Source organism: Trichoplax adhaerens, genomic scaffold (genome assembly GCF_000150275.1).
Source record: "Trichoplax adhaerens TRIADscaffold_3 genomic scaffold, whole genome shotgun sequence".
In the NCBI taxonomy this organism is placed as follows: Eukaryota; Metazoa; Placozoa; class Uniplacotomia; order Trichoplacea; family Trichoplacidae; genus Trichoplax; species Trichoplax adhaerens.
Window position 1 is genome coordinate 8,881,431 of NW_002060945.1, and position 21,915 is coordinate 8,903,345.

Here is a 21,915-nt window from a genome sequence, read left to right on the forward strand (position 1 = left end):
AATATTTCGGTCCTCATAGCCATGGATACCACATCGGATCCATACGACTTAAATTATTCTGATCAGTGGCTGCACGAATAACGGCTGACACCTTACTTTCAGCATTCTCAAAATAAGCCATATCTATAACGAAATTTGATAAGGTGTAAACAGTGAAAAAAATAAGAATCTTATTGTTATATTGAAATAATAATATATTAAAAATATGAATAATTATTAATTAAACTTTTACTTCGGAGTCGGTTCATGATAGCTTCTACGTTCTTTTCTACAAGTCTTATTAGTTCTTTATTTTCTAATTCTTTAATTTTGTCGCTATCCTTGCTGGATAAACGTTTCTAAAACAATTACATTCACGTTAATGGAAGCGTATATTAGAAGGCAATTGTTAAAATTAAACTTATGCACCCCTACTTACCTTTCTGTGCCATGTCAGTATTTCGTCACGTAAAATGATTCGAAAGGTCGCCTCTAAACTAAATTGTGGTTGAACAAGGCAACGAGATGCAGCAATCATATTTGCAGTTAATGGTCCAGAAGAACAGTAAGGTTTGAGGAAATGGTCAATGTTTACAGTTAATCTCATTGGCACTGGTCTTGTATGGTTGAGTAATCCTTTGCACGTAAAAAGTGTTACACAGTAAATTTCATTTTCGACAATCGATTTCATAGCCAATAGCTTTTCAGAAAATTAAAAAAAAAAATTGAAAACAACATACTACCTGTGTCGTCATCTATATTAAAGGTATAGTACATTGCCGAAACATCGCCAGAATCTTGATAAATTTGTAGCATTTCCGGCATTAACGGTGTTAAATGTAAAGCAAATTCAGCTAATCCCAGTAAGGCAAGTTGGTTCGTAAACTGTAAGGAATTGATAAAAGAAACGATTGAGAAATACAGATACCGTGCATTCCTCCTTCTGAAATAATTAAATCATAGTCGTAGTAGAGACAACTTACTTGTTTTCTAAACATCCAGTAATCAGTTGCACTAGGGTAAGTTTTAATTGCCCAAGATTTGAAGACACGAACAGGTATACATTCGTTTTGAATCTGAATCGAAGAATTTAGATAAAACCTAAAGCATCAACTCTATCTCCTATATAAACTTTTTAATATTCCTATAAAACTAATTCTAACCTCCTGCATAATTTGTTTTAGGTCAGTTGATTTGACGGCTTGACATTTATTCTGAATGCTCGCAATACTTTCATAGTAATGAATAACTGGTAGGGACGGATCTTGTTTTATGTTTCCACAGTACTATATTCATGATAAATTGATAATAAAAGTAAACTATTACCTGTACATATCAACTATTAAAATAGCCTATTGCAAGTATATTTTGTGGCTTACTCGCTTGTAGATATCATATAATGAAATTATAGAAGTATTGTCCTATATTGAATTAAAACACAAAGAAATGTTAATACATAATAAAACAATAAAGTCACAAACTTACGTACAGAATGTATAGTAAACTCAGTTTGAACTATCGTAGCTAAAGTTTTGATATACTCGTTCATGATGAACTGATCCAATTACAGAATTACGTTTATAATCTGCCATTAAATATATGGTATTGGTTTGTGCTACTTGCTAGAAAAAGTAACTTATATTGGTGCACAGGCAGGCTATAATAACAAGTTAAAATAATTCAGCAACAATAACTACCATAATATTAAATGCTACTTACTTCAATCAATCTCATTTGAGGAGATATTGCAACCACCCGTGGCACAGTATACATTAAATGTCGCTTGCTAACCTCCTAGAAATAAACATACCATTTAAGTCATAAGTTAATTATTTAAAAATTATGTAAAGCTAACCTTTCTCTTTTCAAAATAGCGATTAAGTAATCTAAGTAATTGAAGTAATCGCTCTTCACGTCGGGATTCAACGGGGTTAATATCGTTAACAACTAAATAGGGATAAACCTGTAAAAAATTTTGTATAGATAAGAATTAGTAAAATCATAATACTATGCCTAAAATGTTCTGTTTTACCTTTCCATTATGTCCACGTATATACAATCGCCTAGCGATGCAATTGTCTTTATGTACAATTTCTACTCTAGGCATAAATCTTGCTATTCTTATAAAGTATCCACTAGAATTCTGATAAATCAAAATCAAATAACAGTCAGTTGAACTTCCATGCTGCAGTCATGTAAAAATCGCCTTACTCTAGGAAGTAACGATTCCCCTGGTAACTCTACATCAGCAGTGGCAAGCGAATAGTTACTTAAGAAGCGACATCTATCTTCTATTAAAAAGTAACTAAAATGGAAGAAAAACACGGTTAACGTCCTGCCGTACGCCTGATAACGTAGATCTATTGCGACAAACCTAGGAAGCATCTTAGATTTAGCTTCAAGAACTTTTATCCATCTCTTTAATTTAGAGATGATCGGGTGCAACTTCTTTGAGCCGGCGATACTAAAATTGATCACAACTAGTTTAATTCACCGATATAACTGAATGAAAAGGTAAAATGGTAGTAATATTGACCAACTAGCATTTTAGTACCTGAAATCGAAATCTGCGGAGAATTGACCACGTATTTTCTGAAAGTTAGGATCCTGAGCAGTCACCTGAGCCCTTCGCGCCAAAGTTTCTGAAGCAGCCGTTGAAAAGACGGACGATAAACTAGATACAGTTTCATGAGCCAACCCAAAATTGTCCACAAGTTTTTTGATAGAATTAATAATTTCTGAAGAAGCGTGCGATTTTCCAACTAAATAGGTAAATCATCATATATTAGTTGTAGCACCCTAATATATGATAACAACATTATTAATACGTCAACGCACCATGTGATCTACTGTTGAACGCTGCTTCCATACACGCTTTCAATATTAAGCGAAGTTGTTTTAAAACTTCCTCATTCCAACCTTCACGAAACCAAACCATCTATTGCAAAGAAGTTCAAATGAAAATAATTTAGTACATATAACTGAATACGAACGCAAAATGATCTAATCGAAGTTACTTGATCCACGATGCCTTCTAAAGCAGCCAATAGAGTTGGATGCAAATCTCGCAATACATGCATAACTTTATTACATCTTGCCATAGCAGTAGTTATTCTTGTTTGATCGGGGTTTTCAGCTACAGATTAATTGAATAAAGATAATAAACAACAAAGAATTGATTTCTAGATGCATAAAGTCCCTTACTTGGTTTATCTAATTTGTTAGATTTTGTGGCATCAGCTCCCAGAGATTTTTTATCAGCTTGTGAGTGAACACGAGTATCATCTACGGTAACATCAGTTACAATATTACATTCTACTTGACACGGCAATCATGAGTATTTATATATCCGTATAACATCATAGTATTTGAGAAACAATTATTTAAATATGCAATTACCTTTCTCTTTACTACTCTCGGACTTAGATGTAGTAGACGCTGCAGAAATACCTGCACTATTTTTTTTTGCAACTTCTTTTTCGTTAGAGGCTGTACTATTGCTCGATGCTAAATTACAAATTAAATCTTGGACTGGGTTTGATTTTGCTTCAGAAGACAAAATATCGTCAGTTTGACCAGTAGTTTTTAATTCGGTATTTGATAGAGTGACAGCATTAGCTCCTCGTTCTTGTTGATAGTTAGGGATTGTGGATTCATTGTCATCGGAGGGATTACTAGATTCTGTAGTGCTTTTCTTCTCAACATTGCCTGTAGAAGAACTTTGATTATCCTTTACTTCAGTCTTTTGCAATTCTGTTTGATTCAGTTTTATGGTCAAAAATAGTGTCCTTAAGCAAAAGTAAACAGCTTGGGGATAAATACGGCCAATTGCAGTAGCCAAATGAACGACACTGCCTCCTTCCAATCTTCCGAGATAAGATAAAATCTGTGGTACCCATGGCAGCCATTGATTAGGAGGGATGGAACAACAATATCTTTCGAATGCTTCCGCCAATGTCCGTTTCCCGTCATCAAAGCTTAACAACCATAACGTTTTAGCTAAATGTTCTCTATGCTTTGAAGCATTCTGTTGCCGACAAGCTTGTAAATAGCAAGTTACAGCTGATGCACCAGCCTGCATACTCTTTTTCTGCATAAATACTTCTTCAAGGTAAGCAGCCCATAGTGCCCAAGCCTTAATCAGATTATCATGCAGTTGCACAGCAGATGAAAATGATACATTTGCATCATCAGATCGACCAACTTTAGCTAAAAAGATGCCTTTTAGAGCAAAAAATTCTGCCTGCATTTCCTTAGAAAAATATCGTAAATTTGTCGACTCAATTACTTCTAAGCCCTCCTGCAATTCTTGTTTTCCCATTACACCAGCCATTTGTAGATAACATTTAATCTGTTGTCGAATTTTCTGAAAGCAATCAAATATCGGCACAGATGGTATTGTGTGAATTCTACTTAATGTATCTAAACATACACCACATAAATCTTGTTTTCTAGCAACCTCAGCATACGATATTATCGAAGTTGCAGTCGCGTGAACACCTAACATCGCATGACTTGCATGACCTTCAACATGAGTAGAGTTATCGTAAGCTTTTATAATAGCTTGATATAGATGATGTCTCCAGAGAAAAACATCATTCCAGTGAGATAAATCATCCGATCTTAAGGGAAGTCGATTTCTCCACGTCTTGATGACAGCTTTCATATCATGCACGCTACTGTTCCTACCAACATTAGACGATTGTAGACTACTGTGAATCTGACCGGCTTCTTGCAATTCAACAATTAATTGTGCAGCTTGCAAGATTGGTATATGAGCGTAAGAAACCAATTTGGGTAGGTGTCGCCATTGCCTTATAGCTTGGGTGGCGGCAAAATCTACGAATTTTTCAACAAGTGATACATGGGGATCTTCTGATTGGCAAACTGCAATGTAACCACGATATAAATTTAATTTATAGGCAAACGTTTCCGGACAATTGACTTCAACTTGATTTAATGCTTCTTTCATCGCGGCCCAGTCAGGTACACGCCAAGCACTTTCTAAAACAAGTAAGGGATTAGGGTGTTGCTTCATTTTTCCAAAATCGAGTAACAAATCCCATTGGCCTAACTCCTTTGAACATTTAATCCAATGCTCTTCCCATAACTGATACACTGAAAACATTTCGTTGGAAATGCTAGTGAGAGCATAATCTTCCCTAGATTTAGCCATAGCTATTTCAAAGGTAGTTTGAGCTTGCTCGTAAAGGCCATGCTGTTCGTAGCTCAAAGCAATTTTTGTCTTAGGATTCTTACATCTCTTCGTCCAAAGGCCGGTAAATAGATCTTCCTCTTTTAGTGAAGCGTACATCGCTGAGAGCGAATCCAATGCTTCATGGTGCGATGATTCAAATAGCGTAGATTCAGATGTTGGAGCACTCTGGGAATTCTGATTGTACTTAGATTGAGCAACGTCCTCTTCAATAGTTAAAACTGCACGGTGCCAAGCATTATGGGCTTTGCCAAGATATCTTAGGACGCAGGGTCTTAGTTTAATGGGCGGCTTACAGTGACATAAACTTTCCAGGAAAGTATTAATAGCGCTACGACTTAAATTTCTCTGAATTACATGGCTACCGCTACAAAGGAATGGACCCATTTCTATACTTAGTTGCTGTTGCTGCGGGCGATTTAACAGTTGCCATATTTGAGGCAAGATGGTTATCCAAACATCATGGGATAATTCAGAATCGTAATGGCACAGCTGTATTAAGGAATCTAATAGAGCACTAATCTGATAGCGTCGCAATGATTCTAGAAACTTTGACTGTTTATCACTTAAGTCCTCAACAATCTTCCCTCCATCAGCTTCATTTGTGGTACTTTCATGAGAGTTGGCATCTACATCCATCGATTCTTCCGGTGCCGTTGTTTTCTCTATATTATCCAGGCTGTCCTTTGAGGCAAGCGAAGCTGTAGGATTTTTACCAGCATCGTCAATGGACAACGCTGTTCTAAAAATACTAGGTCGACCAGTAAAAGCCGAAGAAACTGACGGAAATACTAGCGATTGTTCAAAGGATTCTATAGGAGCATCTAATCGAGCTACAGACAATATAAGTGATATACACTGCTTAATCCAGAAATGGTTTAATATTTTCTCCCAATTTTGTGAGCAACAAATATATAAACAACGATCCATAAGATTTTTTGATGTACTAGCATTGTAGAGCTTAAAAAATTTTTCCCTGATATTTGGTCTAGGACATTGTAGTCCGGATAGAAACGCAGGTTCAAGCTTTAATAGAAGTTCACTACCTTCTAGCGAAGAATCTTGATATAAATCAAGAATAAAACTTAAAAAAATTTCTTGAAATTCCTGATCTTCGTGCAGTCGCTTCTCGTAGCTGAGCATAATTTTAACTAAAAGTGTACATTTTTCTTTCATTTCAATTTGACTTTCATTAGATTTATCTTTTACCCATTTTTCCACAATTTTAACAATAGCTTTCTGGAGTTTAAGATCGGTGGATCGATCTATTAGCACTATTATAGTCTGAATTAATACTCGCTTAGCTTCTGGTGGCATCGTTGATATTCGACCCTTGATTAGATCCAGACATGCTATTAAAAGATCGACAGTGGCTACAAGCAATGTTAGGTAGTAAATTAGTAAATTAGTTAATGATTCGTGCTTCCTTGTTAAATAGTCTATCAAGAGCAATTCTAATTTAAAGTGTAAGTAAACTTACTGTTACTCTCAGTTCTGCTACCAAGATGCTCGTTCGCTAATTTATGTATTGTCTTTATTATAATCCCTCGCAATCTATGGATCAAAGATTTGGTATTAACCTCAATTAAAACGTCGTATAGAAAATATAGAAAATTTTACTTGTCAATGTAAGCCGCATTATTGTTGCAAACAGCTTTCAAGGTTGAAATCGCATCCAAGACATAGTAACTTGCGTAACCGTTTCTAAAGACAAAAACAACGCAATTTTAAAAAAGTGACAATGGTTGAAAGCAAGCTCTGAGCAAAAATTAATCTAGCATACGTTTGCCTTTCATATTGCTGTAACCGTTCGAAAACAATTCGAGCAACGGACATATGAATTGCGTTAATTTCTTCGCTTCGTTGCATACCTTTAAAAAATTCGTTAAACACTGGTTAATGTAATTTAAGTTATATCGCAACAAATTAATTCTTGTTTCGTAACTTTGCACTTACTTTCGAATAAGGCAGTAAGTTTTGACAGAAACTCTTGTACAGCGTGAGTTATCTATTACGACAAAAAGATTAAATAATTTCGAAATATGAGTACATTCGTGTTTTATACTAGATCATGAATAGATGTAATTACTCGTTTAAAGCATAATTTAACAAGTACCTTGGTGTTTTGGCAGGCCATACAAACTGTTAACCCATGGGATATAGTTTTACACGCATTTAAAATGGCAGGGCGTGACTATAAATAAATGTAACGTCTCCATTTCAAAAACCAATTCAGAGCAAAAACTACAAGCGAAATAGATTGACATCTTACCAGCACAGAGAGTAAATGCGTCATGATTTCAAAACCAGCGCAAATATTGCCGGTGTTGCATGTTGGTTGATTATCCTAACGAAATTCGATCCGACATTATGACAATCATTTTCATCATAAGTCTATACTCTAGTTTTATATTAATTATATCTTACGGCAGCAGAGAATATTCTGTCAAACCAAACAATTTTTATTTCTGCATCTATAACGCATATCAAAAATTTGAGAAAACCTATTAAAATCCGTAGCATTAGCATGATAGTAATAACAAGAAATAACTGTTACTTTGCCACAATTCCGGTTTCAAAGCAATCTTGAGCAGAGAGATACAACGTTGTGACAACGCCTCATTCGGAGAACCACTTGTTGTGGAGGGTTCATGAACCTAACAAGCAAGCGAAGATCAATTACGTAAGTAGTAGTACGAAATTATACAATTGAACCTATACAACTATTTTTGTTTCAATGATAATACCGAGCAAGCTAATCGAATCAGAAAATTAACGATGCTGTCGCTATGACTTTTTTCTATTGGGGCCTTATTTTCAATGGGTACCGGCCTTGAAGTTGAACCCTGTAGGTAAAAATCATTATGTAGATATACAGTATTCTAGCCTGTGAGGGAAGTAATGCGACAAACTTAAAAAACGAAATACCTGCGATAATGTCCTTTGTTTCTTAGCTTCTGGTTGCAATTCGTCAGAAGCCGAACGTTTCAAGGTCACTGTAGCCTTCGGTAAGATAGTCAATCTTAGAGCTAAGATCAAACTGAAACGTACATTAAAAGAACTAACTGGTTACTTACAGAAGTATTGGCGCTTTCTACGGCATCCGATTCCTGGCCCTTAAATGTAAGAGTTCGAGTTCAGATGCTTATACAAGTCAGTTTGCATGATAATTGCTTACATCAGAGTCCGTAACTTCTTCTTTAACTCTTCGCAATTCCCATTTTATAATTACTTCTGCTAAATCAGTTGCAAGCTTTCTGTGGTCTATAGTAGACTGTAAAGCGATAGTATTATTAATAGATATTAGTGCAAACGACAAATTAAATAGAAGTTAAAGGACAGTACTTACATTATGAGGAAACCCTAACTTTTGCATAGCATTAATCATATGTTGCACAAGCAAATGGCGAACCGAATAGTACACTTTTTGATGGCGAACCACTAGATATCTGCCCAGAAGTAAAATTTACTACGAATTACAATTTATTAAAAGTAAAGACTGGTAACAAAGTCATACATACAGAATGTGAACAAGTTGAGCAGTAATATGGCCGTCCTCAACAATAATCTTTTTCGTCCAATGCGCCAGTAACGTCTACGGTTAAAGTAAGGTCAAATTTTAGTTTAATCTGACAAACGAAGTTTATATTACAGTTGAACACATTCAAGGTATATCTAAATTTACATTTCCATCTTCCATTCTGGCTGGCATAGCAGGAGTCAATATATCAAGAGCATGACGGACAACTGCTTTCGCTTCCAAAGCATGGGCTTTTAGAAGACTATGGAAAACCTGAATTCGGTATTTCCGTTAATCATCTGAACGTTTGAAATCCCTCAAGTACTTGCACACATATCTATATACATGTGTATATATACTCGTATACCTGAAGCACTATTCTTCGATGAATTGCAAATCTTGCGATGATGTGAGCAAGGAGTAAGTGACCAAAATATTTCGTAGATGGATCCTAAAATTCATAATTAAACATTAGTAAATGTATCATCAAAGACACTACCGTACTATCGAACATTATCCGTACCATGCACTGCTTAGGCAAAAGACAAGGCCATGCATAAACCATCAACCGACGAAGTTTGTTTCCTTGCCTCCTACAAATAACAATGGATATTAATTATCTAGGCATAATAAGATGTTTAAAGGACTGGACCAATTTTGCAAAGTCGTACCTATTAGCAGGGTCATGTATATGTGGAGAAGCAAACTCTACAAGCAATGACGAAAACTGTAAAAGTAATATTCGTACTTCATCCTTAAACAGAGGTTAGATACAGAATTAGTGCTAAGACTAGCAAAAAAATTCCTTAGATATCCAGTTTTACATACCGATGCTTTAAATGGATTATCAGGATCGATTATTTTGTTAATAAATACACCAACAATATTTTCGTCATTGTCTTGATCAGGGTTAGGAGAACCCCCAATAATCTGTAAATCAGAACCACAGTTTCAATACCATACTTGTAATACCTACTAGAAATAGAATCAGAAACACACCACAATTTACCTCATCAATTTTTCCTTCCTCGAAAGATTCTGTAACCATTGGTATAATTAGGTATGAAAGAATCTAGAAATAAGTTGAACAGATTAACCCACAAGTATGATTAGACTGAAATTGCTAGAAATTCTTTAATTTTACCTTAGCAATTATTTCCTGTGGCAATAATTTCTTGACAAACATTTCGATGAATTTAAAAAAGACACTACGTTTCTGCTCGATGGTATAAGACTGTAAGAAACAAAATTTCGTAAATACACTTCATTTTCCTATTTTATCGGAAGCTATTGAAAGGACTTAAACTAACCTTACAAAGACATTCTAAAAATTCACGAAAAAATTGAAAGTTGCATATATGTTGTAATGTAAATGCTCTCAGCATCTGAAATAAAGCTGTTATCTCATTTTTGTTTTCCTTATAGTACATCAATAAACACTTTAACAATAATCTCGCTTCGTCCCATCGATTCGCAGGCGATGACTCCTAAAAGCGAATTTGAATTAAGAACATAAGTTTTCAAAATGGACAAGAGAATAACAACTTTGAAATAGGTTTAGAAAATTTAAAGAATTATCTAACCATCTTTACACGTTCCTGGAAGAAATCAGACGACCATAGCCGCGTTAGGTGGACGAACTATAATATTAAAAATACTTTCACTGTACTTGTGCATCATTTAAAACATAAATTTACTCGATGCTTACCAGGATCTTTTGTTTTGCATACCAGCTTGGATTTAACTTACTTAATATTCTGTAATAGAGTTTCAATTAATCTTTAGTATTGCATGATACTTAACAATGAGCAAATTATTCTAAAAGCTGACCGGGTAATAAGCACTCCTTGATATTGCAATAATGCCTTGTTCTCAGATGTTAACGTTTCTCCTTCCGGCTATGTTGAGACAGATATTTAGTATACGTATATATTTTTTAAACGATTTACTGAATATATTCAACTACCTTGACAGAATCCAATGCATTAATAATAATTTTATTGGGATCAGTCTCTAAAACCTGACGAATTGGTTTTGCTCTCTCTTTTCCAAGCAAAAACTAAAATATATAACATTTTGCCGCATGATTTACTAAATAAGTATCACCATTGTAGCTCATTCATTAATGCGATATTTCCTCCTTACTATGAACAATCGGCTATATTGTGGCAGTATTAACCGAGAAAGAAAAAAGTCCACCGATTCAGTAGGATATCGAAGGGCTAAGTCTAGCAATGGTTCTCGAAAAGGGCTTCCGGCCTATAATACAAGGTAATATGTTATTCAAATCCTTATGAGGACGAAAGCGAACTATAGTTTCTTAAAAGCTGCAAAGAATCATTTTAGCATTTATGAACTGACATCAGTGTTAGTTGCTTTTTCACACTTTAGCACAGTTTCGACGATTTGTTCAAATAATTTAAAAGACGTAGCAGGTACGATATGAAACACGTTAACTATTTTAGCACAGATTATTGCTTCCTAAAAGTAATGAGAAATAAAATAACTCAGCGATATAGATATAATTAACTATCTTAGCTTTTAAAATACTTCAATAATTTTTGATTATTTATTACCTCTACAGCCTGTTTTAGCTTCTTACGACTCTGAGACGCTGCAATGTTGTCAGCTCCTCTTTTAATATGTGTCTAACAAAAACAAGAGCATTAAATAATTCTGAAGACTAGTAGTTAAACAAATGTATTACTTATTTTATTACCAATAATTGATCACATAATTTCGGGCTAAAAGATGCTGGAAATAATTCCGTTGTGATAGACAAGCGCTGTAAAATTGATCGTTTAATTGAACATTTAAATGAAAGTCTGAAGGGAAAATACTATTGTGCAACTTGAGATTAATATAGCAAAAACCTCACATATGCTATCTGTATACCTGTATGAAACTTGGTGTAAGACTCTTGTAGTCTCCTAGACCTGAGAGTAATTGCTTGATATTTGTATGTAATAGATCAAGTTCTACTTGATATCCTACTAAAAACTAAATAAAGATATTGCAATTTTTAAATTTTAAAGATACTTTCATTGCTAAAATTCTATCATTATATCCTAATCTATACAAACCGATTGCATAGCTTTTTTCGCCGCTTTCTGAAGTTCACTTTCACTTGATGTCAGATTCTGTGGACAATAAGTGTTATGATTCGTTCAGACATAATTACATATTAGCTCATAACAATAAGAGACTGATAATAAAGTGATAGCGCTACCTTGTATACAAACGAATAAATTACAATTGAAAATATGTTTATTTTTTCATATCAATACCTTAAAGATAACGTTAAAAATCTTTTGGAGTTCTGACTTCTGTTCGATATAGTGTAGAGACGCTAACGCCGCTGTAATAAAAGTAAAGATATCAGAATTTGACGGATAAATACTACATACGTTGATTGGGTAGGTCCATTACCTAAAGCACTTTTTCTAAGCGGTACTAACGATTTGACGGGTTTGTAACAAGGAAGTTTATGCAGCGTGGCATCATCGGCTTCGCATAACGATAATAGCTAATACATAAATATTACTTTATTATAGGAAATAAAAGGGGCATAGCACAAGTACAATACATTATTTAAATGATGCATTTAATTGTAGCTACCTCAGTAACGAAGAGTTTATGTTCATGGCTGGAAAGATCTAAACTGTATAAGCGGGGTTGTATAGTACTACAAAAAGTGTTACCGTCCTAGTAATAATAAAAAATTCAATATAGCTTTTTAAGTATTTGAGGGTCAATACAATGCTGTATTTTATCAATAATGTACACCTTTTACATAGTGTCATGCAAAATACTGTACTTACCATGATGGCGATTTGCTGATTGACTGGTTGGTGCCTTAGTAAATTTTTCTACCGTAGCCACATAAACATATAGCTAGTTACGCTAAGATACTCGCTTCACATATTTTAATTCATTGTAAACATTATATAACTGTATAAATTAATTACCTTTGGAGGAATCATATCGGCAATCACCTAATTTTAGAAAGATATTAAGTATTAGAAAAACTGAATACAGAACTAGGGTCGTAATGTAGTATTCCGTAGAAATAGCATACAGCTTACATCTTTATGTAATACCATGACATCGTATACAGACTTGGCTGTTATATCAGCTAAGAGCTCCAAGCATTGATAAGACTAAAAATGTCGTAATAAAAATTTTACTTTAAAAACCCATAGTAAAAAAATCACGCTTTAAGAAATCACGACAACAAATTTCACCTGTTCACGAACTGTCTGATTGGGAGAGATAACTTCACGAATAAAGCGTTGGCATACCAAATGAAAGTGCTTCTTTTGAATTGCTGATAAGTCATGCTAATAATGAAGTAATATCAAATGCGTCATTGAAATAGGGATTTACACCAGGCATATGTTCACAAGTACGTCTATATCGTCAGCATCAGTGACGAGATTTACCTCATTATTTATGGGTTTATTACACAGTCTAAGTAGATCTTCTAAGGTTTTCTTAGCGACATCAATTGTGCCAGAAGATACCTTCAGTAATTGAAAGGCTTATTATTTTCTCATCATTTCATGACAACGTTTTAATACATGAAAATTGAAGTTGGAATTTAAAGCACTATATTATTTATATTTACCTCGTAACTCAAATCCATCATTAAAAAGAGTAAAGCAGAAACAAAAGCTCCCTGATGTTCCATGACCCATTTTAGAGGCATATGCGTCATTAAACATCTAATTGCACTACACCTATGATAATACGAGTCATTTCAGATACAACCTAAATAAAAGATGGTAAATATTGTAAGGAATTAATTACCCTCCACTTTTCGCAAACCAAGCTCTTTCATAGCAACATTTACATAGTCTTTTCGCCATCACATCAAAGAAAGGTACGTTACTTATCTAAAGGAAATGACACACGTTAGATATAGATGCAATCTCACGGCTAACATGAAATTTAGAAAATGTACCCTCTGAGGGGATCCAAGTATCATAACGGCTGTTTTAATTATCAACGTAATTGCTACTTCGCCGAAGATTGTTAAACTTTTCTCCGCTGATGTCATACAAACTGCAATTGCGTCAATCAATACATGGATGTCCATATAACGCGTTCTAAAAGCATTTTTAAGTCAGTTTTAAAATTCAATCTGATCATTAAAATACCGATGCGATAAAGATTGTTCTTACTGGTAAGTAACTGGTTTAACAGAAAATTGTTGCACGATAGCAATCATGGCTAAATGTGTTACTAGGTCGGTCATGAAAGGGACTGCATCAGATCGGAGATCATTAACAGCAGCCGCGACTAATGAAATTATTACAATTATCATGTTAGTATGGTTATAAATCTCTTATAAAATCATAATTTTAATACCAAATACTGCCGTAAGTGCTTGTTCAAAGGTTTTTCTTGTTATTTCATCTGCTGCCAAGCGAGAGTGCATCTTACTGACTTGTGGTTTCTGTTCTGAAAATCTGGTACAGGTCAATTAATCATTAAGTCTTTAAACTTTAAAAATGATAACTTCACAATAAAAATTAAATTGTGAGCATCTTACCTGATTTGGGTTAAGATTTCTTTAATATTACATCTACTCTCACTCAGTTGCAACGTTGACACGATGAAGTACTATATATAAAGCAGATTAAAGTATGACCTCATTTTGCCCTGTTCCTTGAGTTAACTTGAAAATGACTTATTCGCTACACACCTTAGAAATTAGCCAAGCTTGTTTACGGTAGTGGGCATCGGTTGAGGATTTTTTCAGTATTGATAAAGCAAAAGCTATAGCCTAGATATTATCAGTAAAGTTTTATTACATGTCTACTCGTTGAAATATGAAGCTAAAGGTACAGTCTAGATTACTTTAGAAACAGGTAGTGATATGGGATGCTTGCTTTCAGGAAATTGAATAGAAATGCAAGGTCCAGGTGTATGGCAATCTTCGTAATCAAGCTAAAAAATAATCGGTACTAATGAGGCTACAAGAAAGATTAAACAAGGGTAATAATAACAAATTTTAAAGTACCTTTTGGGACTCTCTCAGTGATTTTCTGTTACCACCTCCGAATTTTCCTAATACCCTCAATGCTGAGTGAGATAGTGATTCGTTGGGATTTCTCAAAATTCGCCAGAGTGCCTATGAAGAATGAATTTTAGTAGGAATACATCGAATAACTACTAATTTATAACATTTTTACATACCTGCATTAGCTCAGCTCTTACAGGTTGTATGTGTTCATACAAAAAATCTTGCTGTAAGTTATCAACACATAGTTCCAAAGTTCTTAATCCCTGCAGAATATCAAATCAAACAATGCCGTTTAGGTATTCATCTTTAAATCGTTAAAAAAATCTGCTACTACTTATTACACTCTTATTTACCTGTGTAACTAAGTTTTGAGATCCATTGAGAGCTGATACCAGGGGATCCATTAGCATTGGTAGATAAGGAAGTAAAGAACTGCAATAACAGAAAATTTACAATCATAAATGGACTGAAGATCCAATAGTGAGGGTATTAGAGCATACCTTAATCGTACGGGTACCGTCAAACATAATTCAACGAATAAATCTTTCATATGCTGTTTATGAATCCCACTTTGTAACAGATTCAATCCTTTTAAAAGATTCGGCAATAATGGTAGGAATTCTTGATATAATAAGTCGTGACTACCTATATAGACGTAAATATTTTATGTAGTAAATAAAAAAATGTTACGCCAAGGTAAGAGTAAAATCGCATTTCGTTGTCTTACCCCCACCAATAGAACGAAATAACGCCCTCATTAATACAAAGTAATTGTAAGGCTCCTTAGCAGTTAAGGCCAATTCCATAGATCGATTAACGATTTTGTGCAAATGTGGCTAAAGGCAAACAAGATCATGACAAATTTTAGTGAATAATCTAATAATAATTCAAACATGTAAATATCTTTCTATAAAGCATATATTTCCGCACTTTCAGCATTGGTTCATTTTCGTTTGCGAATATTGCTACAGAACCAAATACCAATTTAAACAATTTAAGGTACAGATTAGACCTTTCAGTATTAGCTGCAAACAAAAATTTGGAAATCATTACGTCAAAGAAAATATGCAAGCGCTATTAAGTCATTATCAAATGTTGCATCAACTTTGTGCTTCTGCAGCTATACATACATCCCATTTCTTCAAGTTTATCCAATAAATAATTGATAAGTATGGATGCGAAGCATGATGATGTCGCGCTATTGGCCAAGAACTGATTCGGGATTATTTGTAAGTTGTAATTGTTATGAATTCTTTCAACTAGGTAGTCAATGTTGACTTCTATAACTTCCTTAAAACTGCAAGGATTTAGCATAATGAACTAGATATAGAGAAATTAAATTTGGTTCAGTTATTCTAAAAGCATATCAATATACTGTAGTAATACTCGCATGATGAAACCGTCTGTTAATGAAGTCATGACTTACAACGCCAGAATAATGTTCGAGTAATTCTTTTTCATCTCTTTGACGAGAGTTTGTATTGCTTAAGCAAAGATAAAAACAAATAAGTCATGAAAAGCACGATAACAAAAATTAAATAAATAAATAACAATTACTTTGTAGAGCGGCTTTGTATAGCAGTGTTAGAGCTATGTCCAATTTTGTGAATATCAAGGGCTCGTAAGCCTATATAAAACATTTAATTTAAAATCACAATTACGGTTATATTATTATCTACTTACTTTAATACAGCACTGTGGCCTAAACTTTCACTCACCATATTTTAATAATCTTGTAAAAACATTGATTTCTTCCGGTAGAAAATATTTGCTATTTTGGTTACCATAGTTAAGTGCAACTGCATCTACTATGTTTGTTTAGTAACATAAACATTACAACTCCAAGTATTATATGAAAATGTACACGACATAATCTTATAAAAGGTACCTCCAGGTATTTTACATGAGCCAGCTCCCCAAGTAATCGTTTTTATTCCTAGTAAAAGCGTTCTGACCATTGTTCGACAATCATTCACATTCATCGTGGGGGGATGGGATGCAAGACTAGGACCTAATATATTGATGAGCATATATATATATATATGTATTACTGTATACTAATCTTACGTACTTTATAATACCTATCACTGATAGTATCAGAAAGACTTTAAAAATACTCACCAATAGAAGGAGATTTTTTATCGCTTTCTTGTGAATCAAATTCTAAATCGCCAGAAATAGTACCTAATGAAAGATGATAATAACGATAAGTGGTAGGGAAAAACATGACGTCGAGTCAAAATTGCTATAAAAATTCTGCTGATATTACCTCCTTCAGAGCTCGTAGTTGCATTACTTCCGCTTGTACTTGATGATTCTTTACTGTATATTGATAATTTGTTCAATATTAAAATATGTGTTGAAACGAAAAGCTTTAAACCGAGTATACCATACTTTTTTGCGAGCAGGACAGGAACGTGGTTTTTCGCGATATATGTTAACTTGCGAATAAACACCTCCAACATTCGTATTAAAATTTCACGTCCTTGACCTTCTAGATCGTCAGTAGAGCTCTTTTGGCGAAGACATTCAACCAAGTTTAATACCAACTGTATCAAAATAATTCCAGATAGGAATTAAAAAACTTTTCGTTATAATCGATAATATGAATCAATGCATAAAAGGACATTGATAGACGTACCTTGCATGACATCACTTGTATACTTATTGGCAGTAAATCATCATGTATATTTTTAGAAAACAAATGAACAGCCAAAGACAGCTGATTTAGCGGTAAATGAGTTCGAACATGATGCACAAGATCGGCAAGAGTGCTGTAAGCTAAAGGTCTAATGTAACAAAGAGTGCTTCTATCAAAAAACATATTTTAAAGCTAACAGAGTAAGAACGCAGATAAAATCATAATTTGTATAATCAAACCTGAATGACGTGCGAGCAGTCCAACCAGGGCCAATAAGAACATTCTCATTAAATAATTTGTCAATTTGTGGAACAAATTCTAGTAGTAACAAATAGATATTGGTATGCGGTATTTAAAAATTTGACTACATGTCACATCCAAGGTATAAAATTAATAAGGTATAATATTTGAGAGTATATACTGCGTCTTACTATTTCGAAGATCTGTGCTTAGGATATGCCGAATTGCGATGAGTAGATCTCGACGCAGATTAGCGGCTTCCTAAAATTTATATATAAGTATTTAAAAAAAGTTAGAATACTAATATATCGCAAAATGACAAGTCGATAATTATCTTATTAAGTAGTAATAATGTGTCTAATTTTTACCGGCGGACAATTTTTTAATAAGCAAATAACACCTTGGACCATGCGAGGAGAATATTTATTAATTTCCTCCTGAATAATCAGTTAGATAAAGCTTTAGTTACTATGAAGACTACATTTTCTAATTATAAATACGAACTGGAATACTCACCAAAAACACTCGAATCACATATGCTAGAAATGAAAGCATCTTAATTTGTGCAGTAATGAAGTCGGCATAAAGATCGCGATTAAATGATGGAGCCGATCTACCATGATTAGCAAAATAGGATTAGATCTACTTCAAACTACAAAATTTAATTTCCAATCCACATCGTAATATTTAAAAGTGATACGTTTACCTAGCACTCTGAGATGGTTGCATCAAAATAGCATCCATAATCAATGGAATAAAGTCTTCAACTAGCGTATGTACGTTTTGTTTGTATAGCTACCAATATAATAAACAATTCCAAAATCAAATCATTGCTGCTGGAAATTCTTTACAAGAGAGTAATTTATTCATTTGTTTAAGATAGAATCTAATCAAAGCTGAAAAATTAAAATTACTGTATTCAAGACCTGATACATGAGGACGACGATTAAAGGCAGTTCCGCCAATACTTTTAACGATGTTAGCGCAGATTGTAATTTTACCTGTAATAAATGAAATAATCCCATATATTAACACAAAATATGATTGTATAATTTTAAATTGATACTTACCGGTTGTTTCGATTGCTTCGTACCAGCAGATACAGGGGCCGAGCTACTTGAAGCAGCCACACCGCCAGAACCTCCTCCAATAGAACTAGCAGCAACAGCTGTAGATGAATTAGATGCTTCTATAGATGTGGTGGCTTTCATTTCGAAAATATCATTCTGTACGGAAAATACCACGTAATGAGCTTGACAATTTAATTAGCCTGACTAGAATCAATGATTACTGTGTTTCTACATACAAAGTTGGCTGGCAAGTCAGTGTAAATCTTTTTGATAAAATTTAGAAATTGCTGCACCTATTTAAGTATACAAAAGCGAACGTTAAAACAGAGTGATAACAAGATCGATGATACTTAATCTGATAGTGAACTAGGTAGATTTACTATTTGTACAAAGACTACAAAGTAAGCTATTTGAAAAAACTTACCTCTGATCCAATAGGTGGTCTAAACTGTTTATGTAATTCGATAATGATTCTGATACAAACTAAAGCGATTTCTTCATTTTCCTCCTAAAGACCACACGATAAAGTAAGCACAAAAGAAATTCTTCGTAACTAGTTAAAAGTACTACAATTTTTAGAATATTTCTTCGATAATTAATGGTCATAACGTAAATCTATTTTATAACATACCTTGATTAAACTAAAGGCCAATTGCAAGACCGGCTATAAAATATAAAGGAAATGATATCAATAGTAGTTTTATTTAAATCAGTTGATTAAGCTTATTAAGGTCAAGTCAGAGATTACAACACATCAAGTAATATTGAAATGCAACCTTAACATGATTTTTCATGGCTTCATTTGGAGGAATACGATGTATAATTTCTAGTATTAGTTTGCGAAGTTGCTAATTTTGCAAAAGTACATAGGAAAGGTATTACAGCAGTCGGCATTTAATATTATAGTAGTATGTGCACATGTAATATAATTCTGTTTTGGGTAATTATATTACTTATTTCCATGTTATTTAGTCAAAAGAGATTGGGGAATAATAGACATACTGTAACAACCATATATTTAATTTCACCTGTACTGGACTATCATAAAGTTGTGGCTTGGCTATAACATACAAAATACACATTGTTACATATGAGAAATAATATTCAATTATTTGTTGTGATACATAAGTCTACATAAAAATCAACTTAAAATTGAGAGATAGCAAATAAATGATTGTCATACTATGGTATACAATGTTGATGATAGCTCAGACGTTAGTTACTTGTTTAGCTTTTATAAGACAGTGCAACTGGTACTGAACTTACTATGCAGTCTACCTGTACTAAAGCATCTATAACATCAAATTGTAACCATATTTATCAATATTATATATCATGCATAACTAAATAGAAATCTGATGTCTACTTGAGAGGACTTACTTGTGCGCAGATAATTTAAAAATTTAGGCATGACACTTTCGAGAAAAGTCGAATATTGAGGTGATGCTAGCATTGTCTATATTTCAACGAGAAATATAACGATATAAGATATGAATAGAAATTTGCAATATGTATACATCTATTATTCTATACTGATATTATTTCGCGTTCTAAGAAATAGTAGTGAGTAAGAGCAAAAAGTACAGTTTGCATGCATAAGATCGGAACTATCATTGCAAACCTCCAGGTTTTCGCTAAATTCTTGCATGGCTTGTAATTTTGAATCATCGTCTAAATTGAAATAGTGGAAAAGTAATTTCATGTTCAATAGCTTGCATATGATAAAGAGCAAAAGGATGCAGTAATATGATGAAATGCAATTGTTGCAAATGAACATCATTCATAGGGTCATTTCGATCGATAGAGTGTAAAATTTTCTAACAAATTGAGAAAGCGTTGTGCATGCAACGCCGATTATTTCAATACAACGCATAAACATAGCTACAGATGCAATTAGCTAACAAATGATAATCATTAAAATAGAATAGATAAATGAAATGTGAATTACTCTGTTCTGATATGGATTGCATCAATTTACGATATAATGTACATTACAAATTCAGCTGAATAATTTAATTTGCAATTTTTAGAATCGATTTACAGAAGAATGCGTCATGCTAGCAAGTTATTATTCAATCAACGAATAAAATAATTATGAGGATTCCAGCTATTTTAATGGCTTTACTAAGATTGAATGCTATAATTTATACTGTACTTGGAGGTTGATGTTGCTGTAAGTATAAAATAATTGATATGGACGATGAAATGTTATCGCCATTCAAAGTACTGCAAGCAACAGTTGAGCGATTGCATAGAGTCAATGAGACTCAATGATGGAAATGCTAGGTCTGGCCTAACGGTCCCAATGCCATCTTTTCCGTGGTCTATCTTCTAATATCATACATTTTATTTTTTAGCCTTAAGTAGGATAATTTTATACTTTCCTAATCTTTAGTTCGAGCTTGATTTTAACTTACCAATTGTGATAATACTAATACTGGACAAGATTGAAGTTTTTTTTGCAATTTAAACTGAGAAGATTCCCCTTAGGAATCAACCATTTTGGGCCTCTTCTTCAGCACTTGAGTAAACCGTTGAAGAAGTGCTACAGTATAAAAAGCATTCAACAGCGGGCTTAGTCTTGATACTCGAAATCTCGAATACGTACAGTATGGGTTCTGCACTACAGTTACAGAGGTATAGGTAGAGTAGAGTACAGTACAAGTGCGCTTGGACGTTACGGTACTATCCCGTCTTGGTACAGTACACAGCCGAATTGTGCAAAAAAGCCAGTCATAGCTAAGTAGTCATACGCACTACCATTTCCTATAGAATACAAACTATACTAGATTCAAAGATGAGACATAAAGGTGACAACTTTTTTTGCACACCTCGAGTCGAGCCGTACTGTACTGTACTGTACTGAACCTTTATTTTACAGTACATTGTACGCTACTCGTTCAGACCATCAAATCCGATGGTCTGAAGCCATCATGTTTACAGGGATCAGCACAGACTAAACGAATGAGGAACCATGGAGGAACTGAGTAGTTGTAGGGACTTGTCTATGATAAATTGGCAAAAAGAGAGAGATCAAGATTGCTTTCCGGCATTTTGACACCTTCTATTGCATTCGATGTCTTGTACCATCATGTGTACAGGGATCAGCACAGACTAAACGAATGAGGAACCATGGAGGAACTGAGTAGTTGTAGGGACTTGTCCATGATAAATTGGCAAAAAGAGAGAGATCAAGATTGCTTTCCGGCATTTTGACACCTT

General features: G+C 33.9%; 1 protein-coding gene across 1 annotated transcript; it reads right to left on the reverse strand.

The window, feature by feature from the left end:
* Positions 1-13: 13 nt before the first annotated feature.
* On the reverse strand, positions 14-20,395 carry TRIADDRAFT_23101 (uncharacterized protein; the record flags this gene model as incomplete). Its single annotated transcript, XM_002111222.1, has 88 exons — positions 14-123; positions 233-338; positions 419-615; positions 720-864; positions 963-1,055; positions 1,143-1,265; positions 1,359-1,400; positions 1,699-1,773; positions 1,835-1,942; positions 2,012-2,122; positions 2,191-2,284; positions 2,354-2,443; positions 2,534-2,741; positions 2,818-2,917; positions 2,997-3,115; positions 3,700-6,567; positions 6,675-6,774; positions 6,935-7,086; positions 7,151-7,202; positions 7,305-7,388; positions 7,467-7,541; positions 7,622-7,668; positions 7,752-7,851; positions 7,942-8,026; positions 8,103-8,197; positions 8,373-8,468; positions 8,544-8,643; positions 8,716-8,789; positions 8,880-8,987; positions 9,082-9,165; positions 9,238-9,304; positions 9,386-9,468; positions 9,543-9,644; positions 9,724-9,786; positions 9,859-9,948; positions 10,025-10,201; positions 10,298-10,354; positions 10,423-10,471; positions 10,545-10,612; positions 10,678-10,773; positions 10,860-10,973; positions 11,076-11,195; positions 11,291-11,362; positions 11,434-11,499; positions 11,610-11,714; positions 11,798-11,854; positions 12,002-12,072; positions 12,144-12,240; positions 12,333-12,419; positions 12,536-12,583; positions 12,683-12,709; positions 12,800-12,874; positions 12,959-13,054; positions 13,148-13,237; positions 13,342-13,453; positions 13,524-13,609; positions 13,678-13,822; positions 13,898-14,015; positions 14,085-14,185; positions 14,269-14,339; positions 14,422-14,502; positions 14,577-14,666; positions 14,740-14,850; positions 14,916-15,005; positions 15,096-15,174; positions 15,243-15,387; positions 15,470-15,578; positions 15,673-15,767; positions 15,873-16,062; positions 16,169-16,226; positions 16,300-16,369; positions 16,461-16,513; positions 16,612-16,753; positions 17,012-17,291; positions 17,384-17,531; positions 17,623-17,701; positions 17,815-17,884; positions 17,992-18,060; positions 18,140-18,236; positions 18,330-18,418; positions 18,550-18,624; positions 18,727-18,849; positions 18,930-18,986; positions 19,118-19,201; positions 19,325-19,357; positions 19,470-19,541; positions 20,060-20,149; positions 20,315-20,395. 88 exons carry the CDS (start codon positions 20,393-20,395, stop codon positions 14-16), a joined length of 11,211 nt encoding a protein of 3,736 aa, XP_002111258.1.
* Between the last annotated feature and the right edge of the window lie 1,520 nt (positions 20,396-21,915).